The sequence below is a fragment of the Adiantum capillus-veneris genome, chromosome 9 (assembly GCF_014529385.1).
Source record: "Adiantum capillus-veneris isolate H3 chromosome 9, ASM1452938v2, whole genome shotgun sequence".
Taxonomy (NCBI): domain Eukaryota; kingdom Viridiplantae; phylum Streptophyta; class Polypodiopsida; order Polypodiales; family Pteridaceae; genus Adiantum; species Adiantum capillus-veneris.
In genome coordinates this window covers 114,427,052-114,449,388 of record NC_140939.1, presented here as the reverse complement: position 1 = coordinate 114,449,388, position 22,337 = coordinate 114,427,052, and the positions used below count along the sequence as shown (strand labels likewise).

Below are 22,337 nucleotides of genomic sequence, written 5' to 3'. Positions count from 1 at the left end.
GACACCTTGGTGACTCTAGTGCTTCTCTATGGAGTTGAAGTATGGGGTGGTCACATCTCTAACTCGAGTTAGAAACAATTCGAGAATGTTCAAAATCGTTTTCTTGCACACAAAAGGGAAAGCATTGAGTTCATGATGGATGCAAGACATCAAGAAGTGGTTTGGAAGATGGTACACTTGCTTCATGATGCCTCAATAGACTCCAAGGTGAATGAGACTTTTTTACAACGCCAAGAATCATGACTTGGGAGAATGCGGAGGCTCACTCCTCTTACATTAAACCATGTGTGCTGCCCCTGACTACAAACCATCTTCCTCTCTAAACGCAGGAACCACACCCACCTCACATGCTCAAGCCCATCCCATTGAGTGCAATTTGCACTCTCGCTTCCATCTGGGTGTTGGTACCAACGAACTAACTATGCACTTTATGTCCCAATAAAGTTTTGTGAGTTTGAGTATAACACCCTCATTTTGAGTGCTCACGTTTTGATCATATTAAAGCTTGCTTTCTGACATTTTCAACCATGAGCTCTCCTTGCACACATTCCTCTCCCAACCACAATGTGGACTCTCAATTGTGACACTCATTTTCACAATTCTTGAATGTCGAGTCACTTATCAACTCCACACACCCCATATGATATGTTTCTTTTGGTCTCATAGGCCATAATAAACTCACTCTCTCTCTCTCTCTCTCTCTCTCTCTCTCTCTCTCTCTCTCGTGTTGAAGATGCTCAATGGCCTATCACCTATAGGGAGTACAAAAGTGGGATAACAATGTGTAGACTATGTAAACATCAAGGTGATTGGTATGATGAATGTAAAATGAACCAATGTGGGTGCATAATGGCCGGAAAAGATCTAACAGCCTCGCCCATGTGTGAAGAAAGTTGCATCGACATTGCTCCGCTGCCCTAGAGGAGCCAGCTAAAGAATCTCACTCACTTTGCAAAGTGCATGCAACACCTCTGTCCAAATGGCTGTCAAAATGGTGGATGTAGGGGAGGACAGTGACCCTAGAATGTGGGCACATCAAGCCTTCCACATGGTGCAAAGCATGATGTTGCATATCGTGGTGAAAACTATGTCTCTCTGGTAGAAATCCAACTAGTGACTTGCATCTAGGATCATCTGTAGAGTGCCCGGTAAATATTTTAAGGGAGTAAGTAAGAAGACCTGAAAAAAGGTGTGCAACCCCCGAAATTGCCATGCCCAAATCATGGACCCATCATGGATGCCCACTCTAATCGACAAACATTAAATTGTCATTCATATTAGCTACGCATATGGACAAACTCATAAACATTGCCCCAAAGACTCGTGCTCTGAAGTACATCTCTGACAAGTCAGATCATGATCAGTGACTACCGACCAAGTGCAATCCCGCATGTGCTATCATCCAGATGGAAAAACATATCTTGTGGCAAAGTCTAGATGCATGACCAAAACTAATTGTTGCTGGAAGGTGAGGAGGATCTACCGATAGCCTGATCCAGTCATACCTCTCTCTCTCTCTCTCTCTCTCTCTCTCTCTCTCTCTCTCTCTCTCTCTCTCTCTTACACACACACACACACACACACACACACACAAGTGCCCACACACTACTCCATGTGATGATGGGGCAATCCAAAGCAGCTTTTGTTAGCGATGCCATGAGCCCTCCCTCATCTATAAAACCACGGGGTGGAGTTGAGGAATCTATGTGGAGGATGTAGGGTCACTGTCAAAATGGTGGATGTAGGGGAGGACAGTGACCCTAGAATGTGGGCACATCAAGCCTTCCACATGGTGCAAAGCATGATGTTGCATATCGTGGTGAAAACTATGTCTCTCTGGTAGAAATCCAACTGGTGACTTGCATCTGGGATCATCTGTAGAGTGCCCGGTCAATATTTTAAGGGAGTAAGTAAGAAGACCTGAAAAAAGGTGTGCGACTCCCGAAATTGCCATGCCCAAATCATGGACCCATCATGGATGCCCACTCTAATCGACAAACATTAAATTGTCATTCATGTTAGCTACGCATATGGACAAACTCAAAAACATTGCCCCAACGACTTGTGCTATGAAGTACATCTCTGACAAGTCGGATCATGATCAAAGACTACCGACCAAGTGCAATCCCGCATGTGCTATCATCCACATGGAAAAACATATCTTGCCGCAAGGTCTAGATGCATGACCAAAACTAATTGTTGCTGGAAAGCGAGGAGGATCTACCGATAGCCTGATCCAGTCATGCCTCTCTCTCTCTCTCTCTCTCTCTCTCTCAGTCCGCCGATCGTGCGCGTCGCTGTAGATCCCTCGACTCCCACCTACGTGGCCTTTATAGATCAGGCGAGCCCCCAAGCCCCTCTCTTTATGAAGCATGGGGGTCGTACTCATGATTACATCCAACATTCAAAAAGTGACGACTAAATGTATCACAGAACTGCACTCGAATAAAAACTTTTGTGTTATAATTCAGTCGTTTGTGGACGCAATGAGCCCTAGTCGTCAGGTTTCTCAAGGTTTGCAGCAACCAAGCCACCCTTGTCACCTCTATTCAGTGCTCGTATGTAGTGCTAACATCAAAAGCTCCTGGGAATAGCTTTGGGAGGTAGTGATTGTCACACGCATGCTTCGGGCATGTGACTTCTTTGTGGCATCTGCAATCGACTTGTAGGCCATATTGAAGCTTTTCAGGATTGGGGTGCAAGTATTTCCTTCTTTTAAATTTCAAGAATGTGTTGAAGTTCATGGCTCTCATAAGTGCTAGCACGTCCTTGTCGTAAAAGGACAAATCCCAAGCAATCTCCACAAACATCACAATGGACCCCAAGTGTCTGTCTGCGTGTATGTGTACACATGCGGGCGCGCATGCGTGCGTGCTTGTGTTGCAAGGCGGCTACTATTTTCAACTAGTTAAGAAGTCACTAGTGTTATTCTCTTCCCTGAGCTTCCCTTGTAAGTTGACCTTAGAAATGCTCCCATGCTTGTTTAAGCCCTACTCATTGCATTAGAAGGTTTTATTCACCGTCTCCACATTGATCCTTTGTCTATGCACTTAAAACCTTTCTTTCTGCATTAATATTTCCTTGACCTTATGCGTTTGCTATGTGTCGACAGTGCTACTAACACAAGTAGATTTTGGGGCTAGGGCCAATGTTTGGCAGGATTGAAGACCCAAATATGGATTGATTTTGGGCCGAAAGCTCTCGATGGAATTGTAATTGTAATCATTAGACAATAAGCTTCCTTAAGGTGCAAATCATTTGAGCAGCCTTAAAAACTTGCACGCACACACAATCAAGACAGAATAACCTGTAAAAGAAAAGAAGCAAAACTAATTAGATAGTCATTGTACTCTAATTTAGTACGTAATTCAATTAAGAGTTTCAGTCATGTAACCCTTACAACACAAAAACAAGGACAGCCCTTGACAAAGCTAGCCCTCTTTTTCTACAATTGAGTTTTGTTCGCTTCTAGCCGACATCTGAATTGGAAAAAACTTATCAGCTCTAAACTTCACAGAGTCTCCCAAAAACCTACAAATTGAAACCACAACCTCCAGTATTGACAGAAATGAAAGTGAAGGCAAAGAAGGATCATGAAAGATTCCAATTAGTGGTCTTCAAGATTGAGGCTTTGATTTGTACAACGTAAAACCACCAAGGACAACAAACTGCAACAAACTTCAATCGAAGGAAGCCTTCAAGTAGAGCCTTCATCTGTAGTTATGCAAAATCCATTAAGCTCACAAAGAAATCAGACGGCCTCAAAGAGACCAGACCAGTTGTGCCAGAAACACAACCATTGGGATGCAATTCCAAGACCCAAGCTTTTAAGTTTGTAAACTACTTGGAAACATCTTTGTAATCCCTGAAGCAACTCTCCTTGCATAGTATCCTTATATGCAGGTACTTTACCTTTACCCCAACCATCGTCAAAGGTTACCCCAATTCCACACCCTTTAAAAACCCCACAAGAGATTGTATATCTTGCCCTGATGAGACCCAACAAGGGTAGAAACAAGGCTACCCTTGAATACAATCTCTCCCCTTGTTTTTCTCTCCCCCACTTTGTGCTCTCTGAATTTTCCTATCTTGAAGAGGCTCGCACACTTGGTAAATTTTCCTTTTATTTCACAAACCCATTATGACAAAGAGACCTGGTCTTGTCACTGAGAGAGCTTCTCAATTTTTGGCATGCCCCAGAGATTGTGAAGTGACGCTTATTCTCTTCCTTGAGCTTCCCTTGAGATTGACCTTACAAGTGTTCTCATGCTTGTTTAAGCCCTACTCATTACATTAGAAGGTTTTATTCACTATTATCACCTCTTTCCTTCTCCACATTAATCCTTTACTGTGCACTTAAACCTTTCTTTCTGCGCTAATCTTTCCTTGACCTTACGCATTTGCCATGCGTCGACCGTGCTACTAACACAGGTAGATTTTGGGGCTAGGGCCAATGTTTGGCAGAATTGAGCACCCATATATGGATTGATTTCGGGCCAAAAGCTCTCAATGGGATTGTGATCTTTAGACAATAAGCTTCCTTAGGGTGCAAATCATATGAGCAGCTTAAAACTTGCACGCACAAACAATCAAGACAGAATAACCTATAAAAGAAAGACAGTAAAGAAGCAAGACTAATTAGATAGTCATTGTACTTGAAATCATCTAGTAAGAGTTTCAATGATGTAACCCTTAGGAGAGCACAAAAACAAGGCCAGCCCTTGACAAAGATAGCCCTCTTTTTCTACAATTGAGTTTTGTTGCTTCTAGCCGACATCCAAATTGGAAAAAACCTATCAGCTTTGAACTTCACAGAGTCTCCCAAAAGCCTACAAATTGAAACCACAACCTCCAGTATTGACAGAAATGAAAGTGAAGGCAAAGAAGGATCATGAAAGATTCCAATTAGTGGTCTTCAAGATTTGAGGCTTTGGTTTGTACAACGTCAAACCACCGAGGACAACAAACTGCAACAAAACTCAATTGAAGAAAGCCTTCAAGTAGAGCCTTCATCTGTAGTTTTGCAAAATCCATTAAGCTCACAAAGAAATCAGACAGCCTCAAAGAGACGAGACCAGTTATGCCAGAAATACAACCAGACTAATCTCTACATTTTCATCGACCGGTGAATTCAAGCCCTAAAAATCATCCTGCCTTACTTTGACAATGTTGTATTTACGTCCTTTCTGTGTACCCAAAACTCAAATATATAAAGCTTTAGGTCATCTACTTACAGAGTTGGTAACACCATTGCTGCCAAAATAAACTTTTCTTTCATGCAACTACTTCGTGCATAAACAAAATTTATTTGGGCGTCAAAGCCTTTCCTCCAGCTAAGGAAACTAACCCTCAATAGAGTGCCACTGGTTGGAGAGTGGTCTTCATTTTTGATATGAGCTTGAAGGTTTCCTCCGCTTCTACTTGATGGAAGGGATCAGTTTTGGCTAAAGCTGCAACCCGGTCTGGGTGAAAACGGAGAAGAGCCTTTTTATACGCAGCATTCACCTGGAGAAAAATAGATTATAGCTTGAATCAATCTTTCTCAAAAAACAATGAAAGCTGCTAACATATACACGGCTATCAAGATACTGATTCTAATCTATACATCAACAAATCAAAACTCATCTTTCATAATGAAATAGTGTTCGGGAAGACTCATTTTCTCAACCATACACAATTCCTATTTATGATATTTCCAAAAGGTTTTTAAAAAATTAAACTAATTTTTGCTATTTCTATAATATTCTTCTCAAAATCTAGGCGAAATTATCATTTTTTGATCTTAAACCGTCACGATCGTAAGTAGAGACTCTCTACACGACAAGACCTGCTTCACTCGATGAGATGTAAACCATTGAGAAGAGAAGATTTCCCAAATCCCAATGGTTCGTGCCCTCTTATCATTAGCTCAAGCCAGATATTAGCTGTCAGAATTACTATCCTTGAATTAGAGCTATCAGATTGCAGCAGGAATTATGAGCAAGCAATGGTGCCAAGGTAGAACAGAGAGAGAGAGAGAGAGAGAGAGAGAGAGAGAGAGAGAGAGATTTATTGACATCTAGTACAGGCCAAAATCACCCTAGGAGACAGATCATATACATGAGTGCGTCCTCTAGCTATCTTGGAAAAAGGACAAAATATACATGAGTGTGTTCCCGGCTATCCTGAAAAAAAGGCAAACGGAGATGAGTAACTGGCGAGTCACCTTGACAAGGCGGTAGACCATAGAACACTGCCAACTCAAACGAAACAGCAAACACTTAGAACTTGAAAAAAAAAAAGAACACATTAGACAAGAGAAACACAGTGGCGGAGTTCCACTCCCACAAGCATTGGCTACTCAACTAGGCGCCCCTCACTGTGTTTCTTTTTTCCATACAACCAAGTAGAAGTTTACACATAGAAGAGCCACACTCTCCCTTTGAGTCATTTACATAGTCACAGTTCACTAGGCCCATCCGCTTTAATGGCACCCTTGTCTTTTATAGGCATGGGTCCAAAGGCAACCCCCGAGAGCAACATTTTACTGAAAACAGTGTTTTTACAAGTGCCGGAAAGCACGGCTATCAGAAACTGATGCCCAAAACAATCAAAAAGTCAACACTTTCAGTAACTGCCCAAAAAGCTCCTCTAACTGCCACATGAGCAGCATCCGTACAGCAAGTGAGCACCTAAAAAAAGCACGAGATTCCAATGGGATTCTTGCCACAAATTCTGCTGCATTTCACGCACTGCTTGACTCAGATCTGGGTCTACTATTCCAGTTTATCTCCCACTCGGTTCTTGCTCTCATCTTTAGCTCCATGGGTCATTCACATCATCGCTTTGTGACAAGATGGGTGTTCTCTAGCCCTCATGGAGTAAGAAAGGCGAAACCTTTATTTAACTTCTTCTAGAGGTCGAAATTGGATATGCCGATTATGCCAGAGAGAGCCAGAGACAGAGTTGCACTACATATGTCATTGCACAGTGTTCTATGAGATACGGGGGCGTTTCCACTGCTTATTCAGAGAGGGTTTTGGTCCTCTATCTAGGGTCATGAGTTATGAGGATCAGAGATGTCTTGGACTATATCTACTTGAGTTACACAGGTATAGAGACACTTTACTGGGGAGAGCTAGAGAGAGGCAGTCCCAGAGACACATTACAGATTTCTTTTCACTAGATATGGGACAGCCAGAGGAGCAGCCACCACTGCAGAGCTCGTCCCACACTCATTCGACCACTACTGGCACTCTCATCGACCGAGCATTGGAGCTACAGAGATACAGACGACCGCGACTGAGGAGAGGAGCTACACAGCATCGACGGAGACTACAACAGAAGATTCGAGCCATACTCTCTCGACATCCAGAGTGCAGATGAGGATGGATCCTCACCATTTCTTCCATCTTTGTTTCACACACTGTTACATCCAGTTTACCGGGTACCTATTGTATCAGCTGCTACACCCACGTAGTTTTAGATTGTAGTAGTAGTAGTAGTATTTTGTTCCACTTCTAGTTCTTTTCTAGTTCTTTTGTACCCAGACATGGTATTAGATTCACTATTTTGTAACTGATTGGTCTCATAGGTCATTTTGGCCTTTTGAAGACGTTAATATAACATTTCATTTCATTTATTTCATTTTCTCTCTCTCTCTCTCTCTCTCTCTCTCTCTCTCTCTCTCTCTCTCTCTCTCTCTCTCTCTCTCTCTCTCTCTCTCTCTCTCAGTTCAGTTGTTATTGAAGTGCTAAAAGTCTGTTCCGTCTTGTGACAGTGGTATCAAAGCATCAGGCGTGTGCTTTTTTGACAGGTCCTACCAAAGAGTAGACAGAGCAAGATCGCACTTCCAAAGTTCATTGGAAATTTTAGCTTCGTGCACTGCCCCTGGACTTACTAGCCACTCCCACCCTTACTTCATCGTGCATCGGGCGCGCTCTCGTCTTCACCGCTCATGTCTTGCAGGGCATAAGCCATAAAGATCACTTGCAAGAGAAGGATCCAGATTTGTTTGGAGTCACTATTTTTCTCAGAAGCAGTGCCATGCAGATGTTGATGTCTATAGCTACCAAGCCGCACACTCCGAGGACTTGGCAAGCTTTCAAGAAATCTTTTGCCCGTCTGACATCTTCCTTCGGAGTGCAACTTCTAGCAAAGTGGGATATCCTGAAATGCTTGCCATGTGATAACCTTGGAGGTCCGGTGTGACTACTATATCTTGGGACTACCATCATCGCCAAAGGAACACTATCTATCCAAGAGCTGATGGACCATGCTCTGGTCGGCTACGACCTTATGGAAGGAAATTAACCCTAATTTTTGGTGCAGGTTTCAGGATGGAAAGTCAGTCGACTTTTCGAGCTCAACCGATGTCGCGATTGCTTTTTAAGTTTGAATTTTTTGAGTTCTGTTTGAGAACTTGTTTGGTGATCCTGTTTGAAATTTGTTTGAAATGGATGGTACCTGATTTGAACCTGTCTTGATGCCGATTGGAATTGTTTGACTCTAATTTTCCTACTAGTTTCATTGATTGGTGATTTTACTCCCGGGTGGAGAAGTGAAAAATATTGTTTTGGTATTGTTTGAACCTTGGAACGATGCAGGCCGATGCTTGGGAAGTGTTTCGTTGTATATTTGAAAACCTTGGAACAATGCAGGCTGATGCCTGGGGAGCGTTTCGTTGTATGCTAGAAAACCTCTGAACGACGCAGGCCGATGCCTGGGGAGCGTTTGGTTGTATGCTTGAACCTCCAAGCGACGCAGACTACGGTCTGGGGAGCCTTTGGTTGTACAGTCCTCTGAGCTCATGGCCCGAATCTTTTTAGGTTATTTGCGGGGGCAGTGACGAGGTAGTCGTTGAGTAGCTTCATACCGCAGACCATTTGTCTCGGGGGAGTGCTCAGCGGCGGCGTTCGTTGGTTCTTGTAACATGAATATGTGACATTTGTGTTGCATTGTGATGTGCCAACCACTGATATTCCTAATTGGATGAGATTGCCTGGGTATGTAATTTTAGTGCATCAAGATACCCGTGGAAGATCAATGCGGTCTGGGTGTGATGGCTAATTTTACTACACCGGAATATCAAGAGTTCCGATCTGGACGAAAGGAGAAGCCAACTCCTTGATTAAAAGAGTCGAAAGGAGAGGCCAACTCCTTCACAAAAAAAAGAGCAAATTGATTGTCCCTCAGAATGACCCTCGGAAATTTTTGAGCTAACTCGAGTTGTTTTGCAGATATGCTGTAATCGCGGACAATTACTCTCTTTCAAGAAGGGGGGATGTCACAAACTGCTGACATGTCAGGTCAGTAAAGAGCAGAGCCAACCTTAAGATCACGGCTGAGGGGCCTAAACCCTAAGAAGAACAAGCAACATAAGAAAAAGTCCTATCAACTTATGGGACCCCGTCCAATGGGGCCAAAGTGACAAAGGATTAAAATAAAGCAGGAACCACACACAGCTTGCATAGCAAACTGATGACGTGGTAGACCTCTACGGACGCTCCGAAAATTGCATTGACATGATGACATGGCAGACTGTACGGATTTTCGCGTTTTGCGCTGATTGATGACGTGGCCGTTGTACGAAATTCCGTGGTTTACGCTGGCAGCTTTTGGGCATTGCTTTTGGACCAGATGCTTTTGAGTTTGGAGGCTTTTCACTGTAAACTGCTTTTGGGGCCTAGGGCCTTTAAATATGAGGCTAGTGCTCATTCTCTGGCATGCTTCCTAGAGAAGGTGCAGAGTCTGGAGTACCGGCTTGTACTGTGTTGATGCAATATAAAGAAATACCGAAAGGGGCGCCAAGGTTTGGGGACAATACTCTTTGGGGTGGAATTCTGCCACTCCGTGTCGCGTGTCGTCTCTCTCTCTCTCTCTCTCTCTCTCTCAGTTCAGTTGTTATTGAAGTGCTAAAAGTCTGTTCAATCTGTTCTTTTCTATTGGCACGTGGTGCCCGTCTTGTGACATCATATGATGGGTGACATTAAACATCAAGAAGGGGTTGTACCATTAGTTTGGTAGGAGAGACCGGAAAACGAATATTCCTGATGCGTCACATGATGGGGTGACGGCAGCATTGGAAAGGGAATATTTCAGTGGTCTAGCAGGCAACCCAAACTGGAAAAAGGAATATGCAAGCACAAGAATAAAGATGGGTTCTGAGAAGCTTTTTCTAAAAAACGGAATATTTTTAAGCGTTTTCCTAGAACGGTAGACGCTTTCCCGTGAGGAGTCTATGTTTGCATTACATCTATGTCTGAGAACTGCATCCGGGGACGCCTAGAATGTGATTGCTTAGCATCGATTTTCAGCTCACTGAGTTTTATGAAGTTTTGATTAGGTTCACATTTTTTTTTCAAAAGTGACCGGCCGCCCACTTAATAAGTGGGCAGCCCATTTAAATAAAAGCTAGAACGTATAAAAAATACAAATACCAACGTTGGCTTCTTACGGCTGAATGAAAAGCGTCTCGCGATCTCTCTCCTTGCGCCAAAAACAGCCAGCAACTCCTCCCACTCCTAGCGCTACCTGGCTACTATATTCCTGCCAGCTCCGCACAGGCTATTCTTGCCAAGTGCGGGAGCCTATAAAAGCAGCCTGTTCCTTCTCTCACACACACAGAGCGCTGGTAGCCAAAGTCCACCCGGCAAGTGATCAAGAGGATTCATCACACGGAGTTCGTTTTCATGTGCAAGGAGCGACAGGTATCAATTATGAATTCGCCATACGAATTGTTGTCTCGTGTTTGTGTTTTTGCAGGTACTCCATCACGGAGAAGAAGCAATAATGCCTCGGCCTATGCTCAGAGATTCCGGGAACCGAATCGGGAACGGTCTGTAGAGATTTTGCGCTCTGGGAATAGACGGAAAACAGAATTGAGAGCTCGTCTCTCAGGAAACTCCAGCACGGGAAGGAGACTGACCATCGGGTCGGAAAGATCTAGAACGGAGGGGTCATTCTCGTTCCTGTGCTTGTAAAAGAGATTCTCCCTAATAAAGATTCTCTTTAGGGGGGGGGGGGGAGTAGCCCATCTTTTGGTCCCAAATACTATGTCGATATTCTCCTTCAACTCTTTTAGTTGAAAGATTATTTATTTTCAGCTTGTTGATTATTCGTGTGCGCTCCCGTTTGTGACAAAAACCGATGGCGAAGCTACGTCGGAGGAGAGCCAAACCGCTCTTGCTATGTCGAAGCCAAGAAAACCGTCGATGCCGCCTTCCACCACCGAACGGAAGCGCTCACTGATGCAGTGAAGAACGCCAAAGCCAAAAAGCCATAGAGAGTGTGCTCGCCGAAGCCGCGGAACCAAACCGAGAGCCGATGCTGCTCTCTCTCTCTCTCTCTCTCTCTCTCTCTGGTTTGACGGGCTACAGCGCTGTGTGCGTTTTAGGCCCTGGCTCAGTCGACCTGGTTCTATTGCTGCCACCCGTTTGCTTGGGTGCTGAAGAATGCCATTGTTTAACTTGTCTTAGTTGCTTTGGTATCGGAGACACAGAACGAGTGTGCCCTTCTTGCTTACACACACATTTGTTGGCAATCGCTCTCCAATGGTGTTGGGCATCTTCGTGTACGCGTCATGGCATGCTAACTTGAGATAGTGACTCTCCCTGAGTGTTTGAAAAATTGAACGTCGAAGTTGGGAATCTGAATGATGAGGAGCGAGAGCAGCTAACGCAGTGGTTCACTCAGCCTGGTTCATGACGAGGTACACGCAAGCAGCTTGTTTCAAACCTCTTACTCTGTTTTGACGGACTTAACCACTCACACAGGGGCCTTGATCATGTCTTCCCCTAGTACTCCAGCACAGAGTCACAAGAGCTTTCTTGTGATGGCGGCGGCTCCAAAAAAAGACCCTTTTGCCCGTCAAGATGCATAGATTACAATCTTGGAGATGCAGATCCAAGAGCTAATCAAGGAGAACGCGTCGCTTAAGCAACGCTTGCATTTGCTTGAGGAAGCAAAAGAAACAGAGAGTCAAGCTTTACTTGCAAACAAGGAGAACGCGTCGCTTAAGCAACGCTTGCATTTGCTTGAGGAAGCAAAAGAAACAGAGAGTCAAGCTTTACTTGCAAAAGCTCACAAAGTCGAAGCTTCCCTCACCGACACTGTCATGGCGGTACAAAAAGAACTGCATGAGGTAACTAACAAGAAGCTGGATACACAAATACAAAAAGCGCTACAAGAAAACCGACGGGAAGAGTCTCTTGGCCTCAAGGTCAGGATTGGAGGGCTCAACTCTCCATGGTGCGCCGAAGAAGACACACTCGAAGAAGCCATCACCAAGCTCAATGATATTCTCCAACCAATCCACATCAAGCCCGGTTCCATCTCCTGGATCAACGACACGAACAAGGCAATCCCACCCCAACAATTTATCCTTACATTCAAGGACAAAGAAGCACGGATGAAACTACTGCAACAATCTCGCCTTCTCACGGGAAGAACGCTTTGGATTACCGAGGAACTCACTCCACATCAACCCAAGCTTAAAGCTAGCGAGCTCAAGAAGATGCACGAAGCTCGTAAACACGGTAAATGGGCTGTCTACCGAGGCGGTAAAGCCATCATCCAAGAGTTTCGAACCCCTAAACCGGCATCTCCGTCTCTTGAACCCCCTTAGGATCTTCTATTTTCCTTCTGCCTCTTTTCCCTTCCAATGGACCCTCAATCCTTAACTGATATGTATCTCTTTGAAAACCCCGTTGTAACGATCTCTTTTTGGTCACATGGGTCGTATGTGACCTCCGTGGACCATAATGAAATCTCTCTCTCTCTCTCTCTCTCTCTCTCTCTCTCTCTCTCTCTCTCTCTCTCTCTCTCTCTCTCTCTCTCTCTCTAAATCACGAAACCACCGCGGGGAGAAAAATGGAAAATGTCACTGTGCCGCAACCCGAGAGATAATGTCGTCGATGTCGAGAGCCAAGCCGATGCCGGGAAATCACCACCTCCCAAGATGTCTAGCCGATGCCGGGAATGCCACGTCTTACTTGCCACCTGTGTGTGTGCGTGCGCGCAGCAAGAGTGCACGCGCCTTCTCTCTAATCTCGCTCGAACTACCTCGCCGCAGGCCGATCATGCGCCACACTTCTTTCTTCTCTTCTCGAGCCTCTCGATCTCTATCTTTGCGCTTTTGCTCTCTCCCGAGTGTGTGTGTGTGTGTGTGTGTGTGTGTACACACAACCCTTAAAGAAAGAGAAAAAAAAATTGCTTTCTGTTCTCTGTCAAAAACCTCTGTGTGTGTGTGTGTGCGCGCGCGCACGCACAACACACACACCTTCCCTTTGTGAGAAATAAAGGCTAAGTGCCTTATGGCCGGCCGGACGGGTGTGAACACCCTCTAGGTCACTTACTCACATATTCTTTTAATGAATAAGAAAGAATAAGCCCAATACACGATCGTGGGCTAAACTAACTCTCTCTCTCTCTCTCTCTCTCTCTCTCTCTCTCTCTCTCTCTCTCTCTCTCTCTCTCTCTAGGTCACTTACTCACTTAATGAATAAGAAAGAATAAGCCCAATACACGATCGTGGGCTAAACTAACTCTCTCTCTCTCTCTCTCTCTCTCTCTCTCTCTCTCTCTCTCTCTCTCTCTGCTCTTCTTCTTGCGCTCCTTCCTCCTCTCTCTCTCTCTCCTGCTTCCATCGCCCCCCCTTGCAACACGTTGAGCACTTGCTCCTTCCCAACAACTGGTATCAGAGCACGGCCTGCAACCTTCTCTCGCGACACAAAAGCTGAAAACTCTTTTCTTTGTTGCGTTTCAGCTTCCCCATCATTTGCACTCAAGTTCTGTCGTGGAGGACTCATCTTGTCACGAAGAACAGTGCCCATTCGTCAAAATTGACAATTAAGATTTTAGATTCAGCGCACAGCAGAGGGATTTTGCTGAATTTAAGGTGTTTTGACCTCCCAAAGTCAAAATACTAGCTTTATGGGTGAAACAGGTTGCTTACACTTCAGATTCGCAGGTGTTTTAGGCGGACAGGTCTGAAATTTCAGCAAAACAGTGAATTACAGATCTGAATTTAGGTCAATTTCAGCGAAGTTCAGGGCTGATTTTATGTATTTCACCTTGTGGACACATTTTGCAAGTTCTTCGCAGTGAATGTACGCCAATTTGGGCAAATTCTGAAGGGTTTTGAAATTCTGAATTTTCAGGACAGCAGGGTGTATTAGCTGATTTTGCACTCATCTCGGCGTGTTTAGCCTTGAGAAATGAGTGCGTTTGCATTTGTCTTTGTTGCAATGGCTTCCGGCACTGAAAGTGGCAATTTGCTCCACATCGAGAAGCTTGAGGTGCACATAACTATGCCATTTGGAAGAAGCAATGCTACAATGTGATGTTGCAAAAGAAACAGGCGAAGCCCATCAAGATAGAGGGTCAGAAGCCTGCAAACATGACAGGTGAGGAATGGGAAGTGGTGGACGAGTTGGCTCGCTCCACCATTATGTTTTCTGTGCCTGACAGTTTGCTTCTCAATGTAGAGAATAAGGACACTGCATGGGGCGTATGGAAGAGATTAGAGGATCTCTATGCACAGCAGAGTGCAGCTAGTAAAGTTTATTGGCTTAAGAAGCTTATGGATCTCCGCATGAAGGAGGGTACGCAATGTCGGTACACGTTGTTCTCAAACCCTCCTCCAAGGGCCCCCCTCTCTATGGCGAGAGAGGTCTACGCTACAGATTGCATAAATCGGGTACAATGGTCTAGATGTAATGGACTTGCCGAGTCCCGACGATGTTGACGACAATGATGACGACGACGATGTTGATGACGATGACGACAACGATGTCGATGCTGAAATTGAAAACGCTAGGTTTTCCTGCGGTGGATCTGCAACTGGGGCGGTATTGCGGGGCTGATCTGCTATCGCCGAGGTCGGACTATTGCTGAAATGCAAAAACGTTGGGCCGATCCGCTGTAATTGCAAAACACTGGGCTGATCTGCTAAAGAATGGAAACGCTAGGCTGATTTGATGTATTCGGGGAAATACGGTGAGGATCTAATGCTGATGGTAACTGCTGAAAATGGAAACGCTGGTTGAAATGCCTGATCTGCAAACGCTAGGGCTGATCTGTCGCGGTGATGCACTTGTGGCGAGGATCTGCTACCGCATTGGCTAGGTACCGCGAGGGTGGGTGCTGGAATCTGCTAACACTTGCTGATCTGGAAGAGAAAAGAAAACGCTGGCTGACTCTGGTACTTGCTGAAAACGTTGAAGGCCTTCAGGAATCTTGGGTTTTGTGAGAAAACGCTAGAAAACTACTGCTCTGCTCTGTCTTCTGCCTCTACTAAGTGACCACTGGGTTTCTTTTATATTTCCTTAGCAATTTGCCCTACTTACTTTTCGAACAAAAGTCACTTATTAATAAATAAGTGAAAAATGTAAATTTGGGAAAAAGGGTTCTATGCTCTGTAAAATGCTCATGATGGGTTCTGAATCCCATGTTGATGATTATGTTGTGTGCAATCAGAGGATATGCAACTACTCTAAGTGCCTGGACATGCACGGCCTACGCACAGGCTCACAAAGGTGCCAGAACACTTCCTAGGCTGACTTGAACCCTAGACCTGAGATAGCTTGTCCAAATGCACATAGGGTTAGATATGCACGTGACATTCCCTCCTTTTCAAAGTGAGGTACTGGAACCGAGTTGTATGGCGTCGAGGGAGTGCGCCAACAACTCCTGGAATCCCACAAAGAACTCTTTGCCGGCCCACTCTGATGCGTGGGTCGTGTGGTACTTGAACTTCATGAAGGTTTGCAATGCTTGCTTCTTCGGGCCGCGCCAAAAGCGACACAAAATGATTTGTTGCGGCTTCAATGCTCCAACTTCGGCTATGGTCGTGGGTCTACCTTCTTCGAGAATCTCCGAGGAGGAAAATTCATGAAACCACTTCCAACACAAAATCATAATCATACCCAATCCATGGAGAGTAACTGGAAAAATACTATTCTTCCGAAAAGACTGAGCATGCAATACAGATGAACAAAGTGACGGAGTGCCAAACTGTTCACCAAACACATGCAAAAAGTGGATCGAAACTTAACTTTTTGACCTAAACCTATCAACTGTGGCAAACCACAACGGAAATGTCAATGCTTGATGGACAATCTTGCTCGTGCTCTTTCTGAGACTGTGTCATACCAAGGAAGAAACATGTAAATGCGATTGACAAAACGGACAATCGAGAAACAAAGTGAATTCCTTGAATGCAAACTTTTTTCCGGTTCGAGAGTAATCTGCATACATCCGTGCTCATCCGTGAGTGAGTCATGTGCATCGTACATTACAGCATGCCTGTAAAAAGGGAACACATAAAGACGGTGACGAAAATACAAGAAACCGTCACGAATGAGAAACTCGCACAATGCGTGCTGACTAATCATGCGAACACACAATACTTCCTGAGTGATTTCTTTGGACCTCGACTCAAGAGCCAAGCATCATTCAAACCATCATCCTTGCGAACAATCACATCTCTATCATGCAAAAAAAGCGTGTCGTGCTTTGCAGAAGAAAGGACTAAGAGAGTCTTCTTCTCCTGTTTCTTTTCAAGCTTCGCCTGCACATTGGAAATGAGAGGTAAAGAATGAAGACGCTCCTCACCACGAATGATAATGGGAGAGTCACTTTTGGCATTTAGAGTGAGCGAATTGTTTGCCCAATCAATGAGAGGGTTATGCTCACCAAACCATCTAATGCCCAAAATCATATCACATCTTGAGAGAGGAGACACGACAAATTTTCTACGGAAGGATGCTTGCCGAATAGTGAATAACACATCAAGGCACTCTCGTGTAGATTCGTTGGATGCGTTCTTAGGACATGTCTTCTTTATATGACTCTTGACGTGACATTGATAACATCAACCAACCTTAGAATAAATGATTTGTTCTTCTGGCATTACGTATCCTCCTATAATCCTTGTGCACCTTTTTCATATGGGGTTAGCTTAGGTTTAGCAGGTGTGTCAGCTTTACCCTTAGATTCATTTTGAGAGTTCTTTTCCGAAGAATTAGAGGAAGATGGCCTAAAAGAGTTACCATTCTTACCGTTCTTACCGTTTTGTGGGTTCTGAGGAGTCTGAGAGGTACTGTGAGAAGACTTGTTCTCCTTAGGCTTTCCTTTGTTGTGCTTAATCTCCTGTGCGAGAGCAATCACTACCGCCTTGTTGAGATCCACAGGGTCAAGTACTTCGATATCAAATTTGATATACTCGTCCAACCCGAAAAGGAACGACTCTTTGCGCTCATCATCCGATTTGCGTAATTGGGTGCCGAGTTGCAAAACACGGTTAGAGAAAGACATGACTGACATAACATTTTGCTTGAGATTGCGCCAATTTTCTTTCAACCGCGATAAGTAATGAGGTGGCATAAACCGCACCTTGAGCTTGTCTTGTAAGTCAGCCCAATTGAGAGGGACACGCCTTCTTCGGCTTCCTCTGGGTGCACGCCCAACTGTGCCTCTTGCCATGCTTGATACCAGTTAATGGCATCATCGGTAAGATACATGGCTGTCGTCAAAACTTTGCTATTTCCTGTTTTCTTAGTTGTCGCAAAGTAAGCATTAAATTGAAGCAACCAAGAATGAATAACATTAGCATCCATCTTACCGGCATACTTACTGAACGTCAACTTCTCAGTGGCTTGATTGTTGGAGTCCGCATCTTTGCTTGTGCTACCTGAGGAACTGCCCACCTCTTTGACCGGCTCGGATTTCGAGGTGAGTACCTATAGGACCAACTCTTGCATGCGTTGGTCTCTCTGCGCCTCACGCTCTAATTCCAAGGCCGCTCGCCTTCTTCGGCCGTTAAGCGTTGGGCTTTGTGTGCTTGCTCACGCTCAAGCTCCATAGCTGCCTTTCTTTCTTCGGCCGCCAAGCGCGCTTGCTCATGCTCACGCTCCAAGGCTGCCTTTCTTTCTTCTCGCTCGTAATCCAAAGCTACCTTTTTTTCTTCGCGCTCACTATCCAAGGCGACGCGTTGTGCCTCTTGTTGTAGCATCATGTCCATCATCGACTTGACCAAAGCTTCCATAGGATTTGGTGCAACCCGTGGCGTAAATGGGGATGGGGAAGGATCGAAATAAAATCCTCCTGGTGGGGAAACTTCTTCGTCACCAAATCTGTCACCAGCGTGTGACTACTATCTATCCTTTTTGTTGATTTCTTTCTTATTATTTATTTACTTTCACTTTTTGGAAACACCCCTCGAGAAATCTAACTGCCCTGCATTGCATTGCATAGCTAGTGTGGAACTCTCCAGAGGGAGTCCAGGCCTGAGGGCAAGAGAGCACTAAGGTTGGACAAGGACTATGGTTAGCCAAAGTGGGGTCATTGACTAGCCAAAGTGAAATCCTTTGCTACAGAGGCTACATTTCAATTCTGGGTGTAGCTGCAGTGTACAAAGGGGGTCGGATGACCTAGAAAGATACAATGGCAGCATCTCCTAAAATTTAGGGAACTGCTATTTTGGGACCTGAAAATGTGTGCGTCATTACCTCCGGAATGACAAGGAGAACATTTTCTTACTCTGCCGTGAAGTCAATTGGGCGACCGGTTGGGAGATTTTTAGGCGGCAACCCCGAAACGGGAAAATGCTTGTAAATGCGCCAAGTGGCACATTCTGGTGCACTTTCCTCATGCAAGAGAAGGGGGCGCTGATTTTAGAGAGGAGAAGGGCTCATTTAGAAGGGCTCATTTGCAGATTTTGTCACAGGTTAAGAGCTATGGAGTGCTTCCTTTCCCTCTTATGTACAGTGCGGTGCCAGGAGTGATGCCCTGCACGCTACGCACTGCCCTCTCTCTCCCCTATGGCACTATGTTATGCCCCTCTAGTGGGCTTTTCAATTGACCAATGTACAATTGTGTGGATTCATGCGCGATTGCCGAGGCAAGAGCCTCTTGCACAGGTACTGGATTAGCTAGCGGCTAATCCCCTGCAGGTACAAGTGAATTCGGAGAGGTTTCACGCCAGAAATCTCGTCCGATTCAAAGGGCAAGTAGCCCTACAGGTGCGGGAGCTCGAGGACTTGCTACGGATGCGACCGGCACGCGAAACGGAGCCCGAAACAGTAAATTACAGCCTGCTGTGTATTTTTGCAGGTTTAGGGTTTTGGCCCTAAATGGTCCCTAATACCCCCAGGACGTTCGGGGACGCGAGGGGACCGCTGCACAGGTGATCTGGCGCATTTTCGGGGCTGAAAACAGAGAATTCAGCGTGCTGCAGATTCTCGCCAGGTTTTGCAAAGTGCCCGTATGCGTCAAGAAAGTCATTCAATGCGTGGGAATACTGACTGTGAAGGGTCCTAGTACAGTTATGCTACCAAAATTGGGCAGGAACAGTTGAAATTCAGCCAAGCTTGTGCGGGGTTAAGCAATAAAGAAATACCGAAAGGGGCGCCTAAGTTAGGGGCCAATCTGGTGTCGGTCTTCTCATACAGGTGCAATCTAGCAGCCTGTATCCCTTTCCCCCGTGTTGTGTCTTGAAAGTACAGGTAGAATAGACGACTAATAATGGGTGAACGCTAAATCAAGGTTTGAAGTAAAGTCTACCACCCTTTTTGGATTGAACACGCCGGTTTCATGGTTCCATCGACGGGATTGAATCACTTTTTCCCATAGAAGTGAGCCTTGGTCAGGTTGGGCTTGAAGACACAGGGGATCATAGACCAGACACAGGAAATTGCAATTATGGTTGACAGACCAGATGATGTGACTGAAGAGGTTTCCTCTTCACAGGGTCAACAGACACATGAAGTGAGTGAGTCTTCAAGACCACCACAGACAGATGATGATATATTCAGGACCCAGTTGGCTACTGCTGTGGCTATGTTCACACAAGTAATGCAGAATCCGAGGTTTTTAGCCTTTCTGCAACCTTCTCTTCCGTCTTAGCAAGTTGGGTCACTGGATCATAATCAATAGCCTGTTAAGGCTCGAGCATAGGTGATTCATACTGCAGAGTCAAGGGAAACACCTGTACACTTGACAGAGAACATGCAGTCTCCACAACCTATGCCTAAGGTGAAAGAACAGGTGGCTGAGATGCCAGTCTTTCAAGCTGTACCAGTTCAGCCAGCCACTTTTCAGTAGCCTATAGCTGGTTCTTATGGGTAGGGAAGCAACCTACAGGCTATGCAACAAGTCTTCCCACCACCTTCAGTACACCCTGGCTATTTTGGAGGTGGATCGGTATTCCAGAGCATGGCTGGTCATGCACCTGGAAATCAGTTTTACACGCCAGAAACAGTGTTTGGGGGTGCTCAAACGATGATGTCTAACCCCATGTATGGTGTCACAGGCATGCTACCAGGGTTTCAAAGCACTCAGGGCCAATTTGGGATGCCACAGGAAAATTTTGGTATGTTTGGAATTACAAATCAGCAGCCAAATATGGCATTTCCAAGTCAACTTAATTGCGGTCAGGGAACACAAATGAACCCTAACAGTGTTCCCATGTTTCAGTCACTTCCATATGACAATTAAACGCCGCTGGAGAGGCCAACTCCGTACAAAGAAGGTAGCAAAGGTGTGACATTCACAGCCTTTACACGGTTTGATGACAGGAAGAAGGCTCTCTCATTCCTCCAGCAGTTTGACAAGGCCTATGCAGGGGGAAACTTTACAAAGGCTTCAAAGGTCCGTAAGGCAACCACTTTCTTGACAGGGAATGCGGGACAATGGTGGACAACTTTATTGCTTTAAGGGCAAGCTCCGTCCACATGGATTTACTTCAAGCAGATTTTTGCAGCAGCATGGTTATCTGATGACTTTGAAGCAGATGTCATGACAGAATGGCACCAGCTTAATGCTGCCACTTGCAAGAATCTGGATGACTACAATCGAAAGTTTTGGAAAGCTCTACTTCCAGAAACTTCCTATAGGTTTGTGCCATTGACAGAACAGATTGAAAAATACTGTTGTGGCCTACCCAAAGGATTGAGAAAATACTGCACGAAGACCAAAGTCACTACTTTGACGCAGCTCATCGAGGTAGCAAACACTGGCAATGGTTTGCTCAAGGGAGAAGATTGTGAATTTAATACTGGCGTCAAGGAAGGATCAGCCAAGAAAAATTCAGCGAAGAAGTATGTTTCCAAGGAGGTTCCTAGAGAGACTCAGGAGCCAGCCAACGCAGGGAAAGACAAAGCTACAGCTGAATCAGAAAAGGGACCAGCGAAGAAATGGAAAAGACGTTTTCCTCGCAAGTCGGAAGAGCAAAAGAAGGTCCTGAGGTCAGAAAACAAATGCTTCATCTATGAGCAGCCTGGCCACATTGCTTACAATTGTCCTACAAAGAAAAGGCCAGCTGATTCTAAAGACAAGGAGGACAAGAAAGGAAAGAATCCCATGGCTCGTCTAGTGCCAGATATGGTGGGCGACAAGCCAACTTCAGATGCAAGTGAGCTTTGCAGAGCATGGGGAAAGGTCAGGGATCAAACAGTGCTTATCTTCTTTGATCCAGGTGCCAAAGCCAACTTCATTTCCCCAGAATTGGCTTCAAAGTTGGGAATCAGACCTGAAGAGATGGGGTATACAACAGAGGCAGGTTTGGCATGTCCTGGCCATACAGAGGCTGTGACACCCATCATTGGAAAGTTGCGCCTACATGTCCAGTCCTATGTAGATGCTGAAGAATTTTACATCATGCCACTGGACGGATGTGATGTGTTGTTAGGTATTCCTTGGTTGTTTCGTGTACAAGGAATCATGGATGCCTACAACAAAAAGATCACTGTACAGAGCAAGGGAAAGACTCACATTCTAGATGTAAAGCTTAAAGGGGAGTCTATTCCCACTGTATCAGCTTCTGCTATTACTTCTGTAATGAAAAAGCATCTTTCTGCGTACTTGGTTTTTGCACGTGAAGTGTCAGATTGTGATGAATCAAGTTTATCTGTGCTAGATAAAGAAAGGTCAATGTTTTTACAACAGTATAGTGACTGTTTTTCCGATTTATTACCATCTCAATTACCGCCAAAGAGACCCGAGGACCATGCGATAGATTTGGTGTCAGGCAGTAGCCCACCAAATAAGCCTCCATACAGGGTTAGTGCGGCTCAGCAGAAAGAGATAATGGGTCAAGTACAGGAGCTGTTAGAAAAGGGGCTGATTCAGCCCAGTTCATCTCCATTCTGTTCTCCAGTGTTGTTGGTGCAGAAAAAGGATGGCTCATGGCGTATGTGCATCGACTACCGTGCACTCAACAAGAATACCATCAAGAATAGGTTCCCTATACCTAGAATTGATGATATTCTAGACAAATTAGAAGGAGCAGCTATGTTTAGCAGGATAGATCTAAAGAGTGGGTACCATCAGATCCGCATTAGATCAAAGGATGTGCACAA

At 45.1% G+C, this 22,337-nt stretch overlaps 1 protein-coding gene across 2 annotated transcripts in view; it reads right to left on the bottom strand.

The window, feature by feature from the left end:
• Positions 1-5,001: 5,001 nt before the first annotated feature.
• Positions 5,002-22,337, bottom strand: part of LOC147451018 (uncharacterized) — a 32,354-nt gene continuing 15,018 nt past the window's right edge. For both annotated transcript variants that reach the window (XM_086519972.1, XM_086519971.1), the window contains exon 5: positions 5,002-5,505. In XM_086519972.1, the coding sequence (XP_086376098.1) occupies positions 5,350-5,505 (156 nt within the window). In that variant the 3' untranslated portion in view covers positions 5,002-5,349. The remainder of the gene's footprint in view (positions 5,506-22,337) is intronic.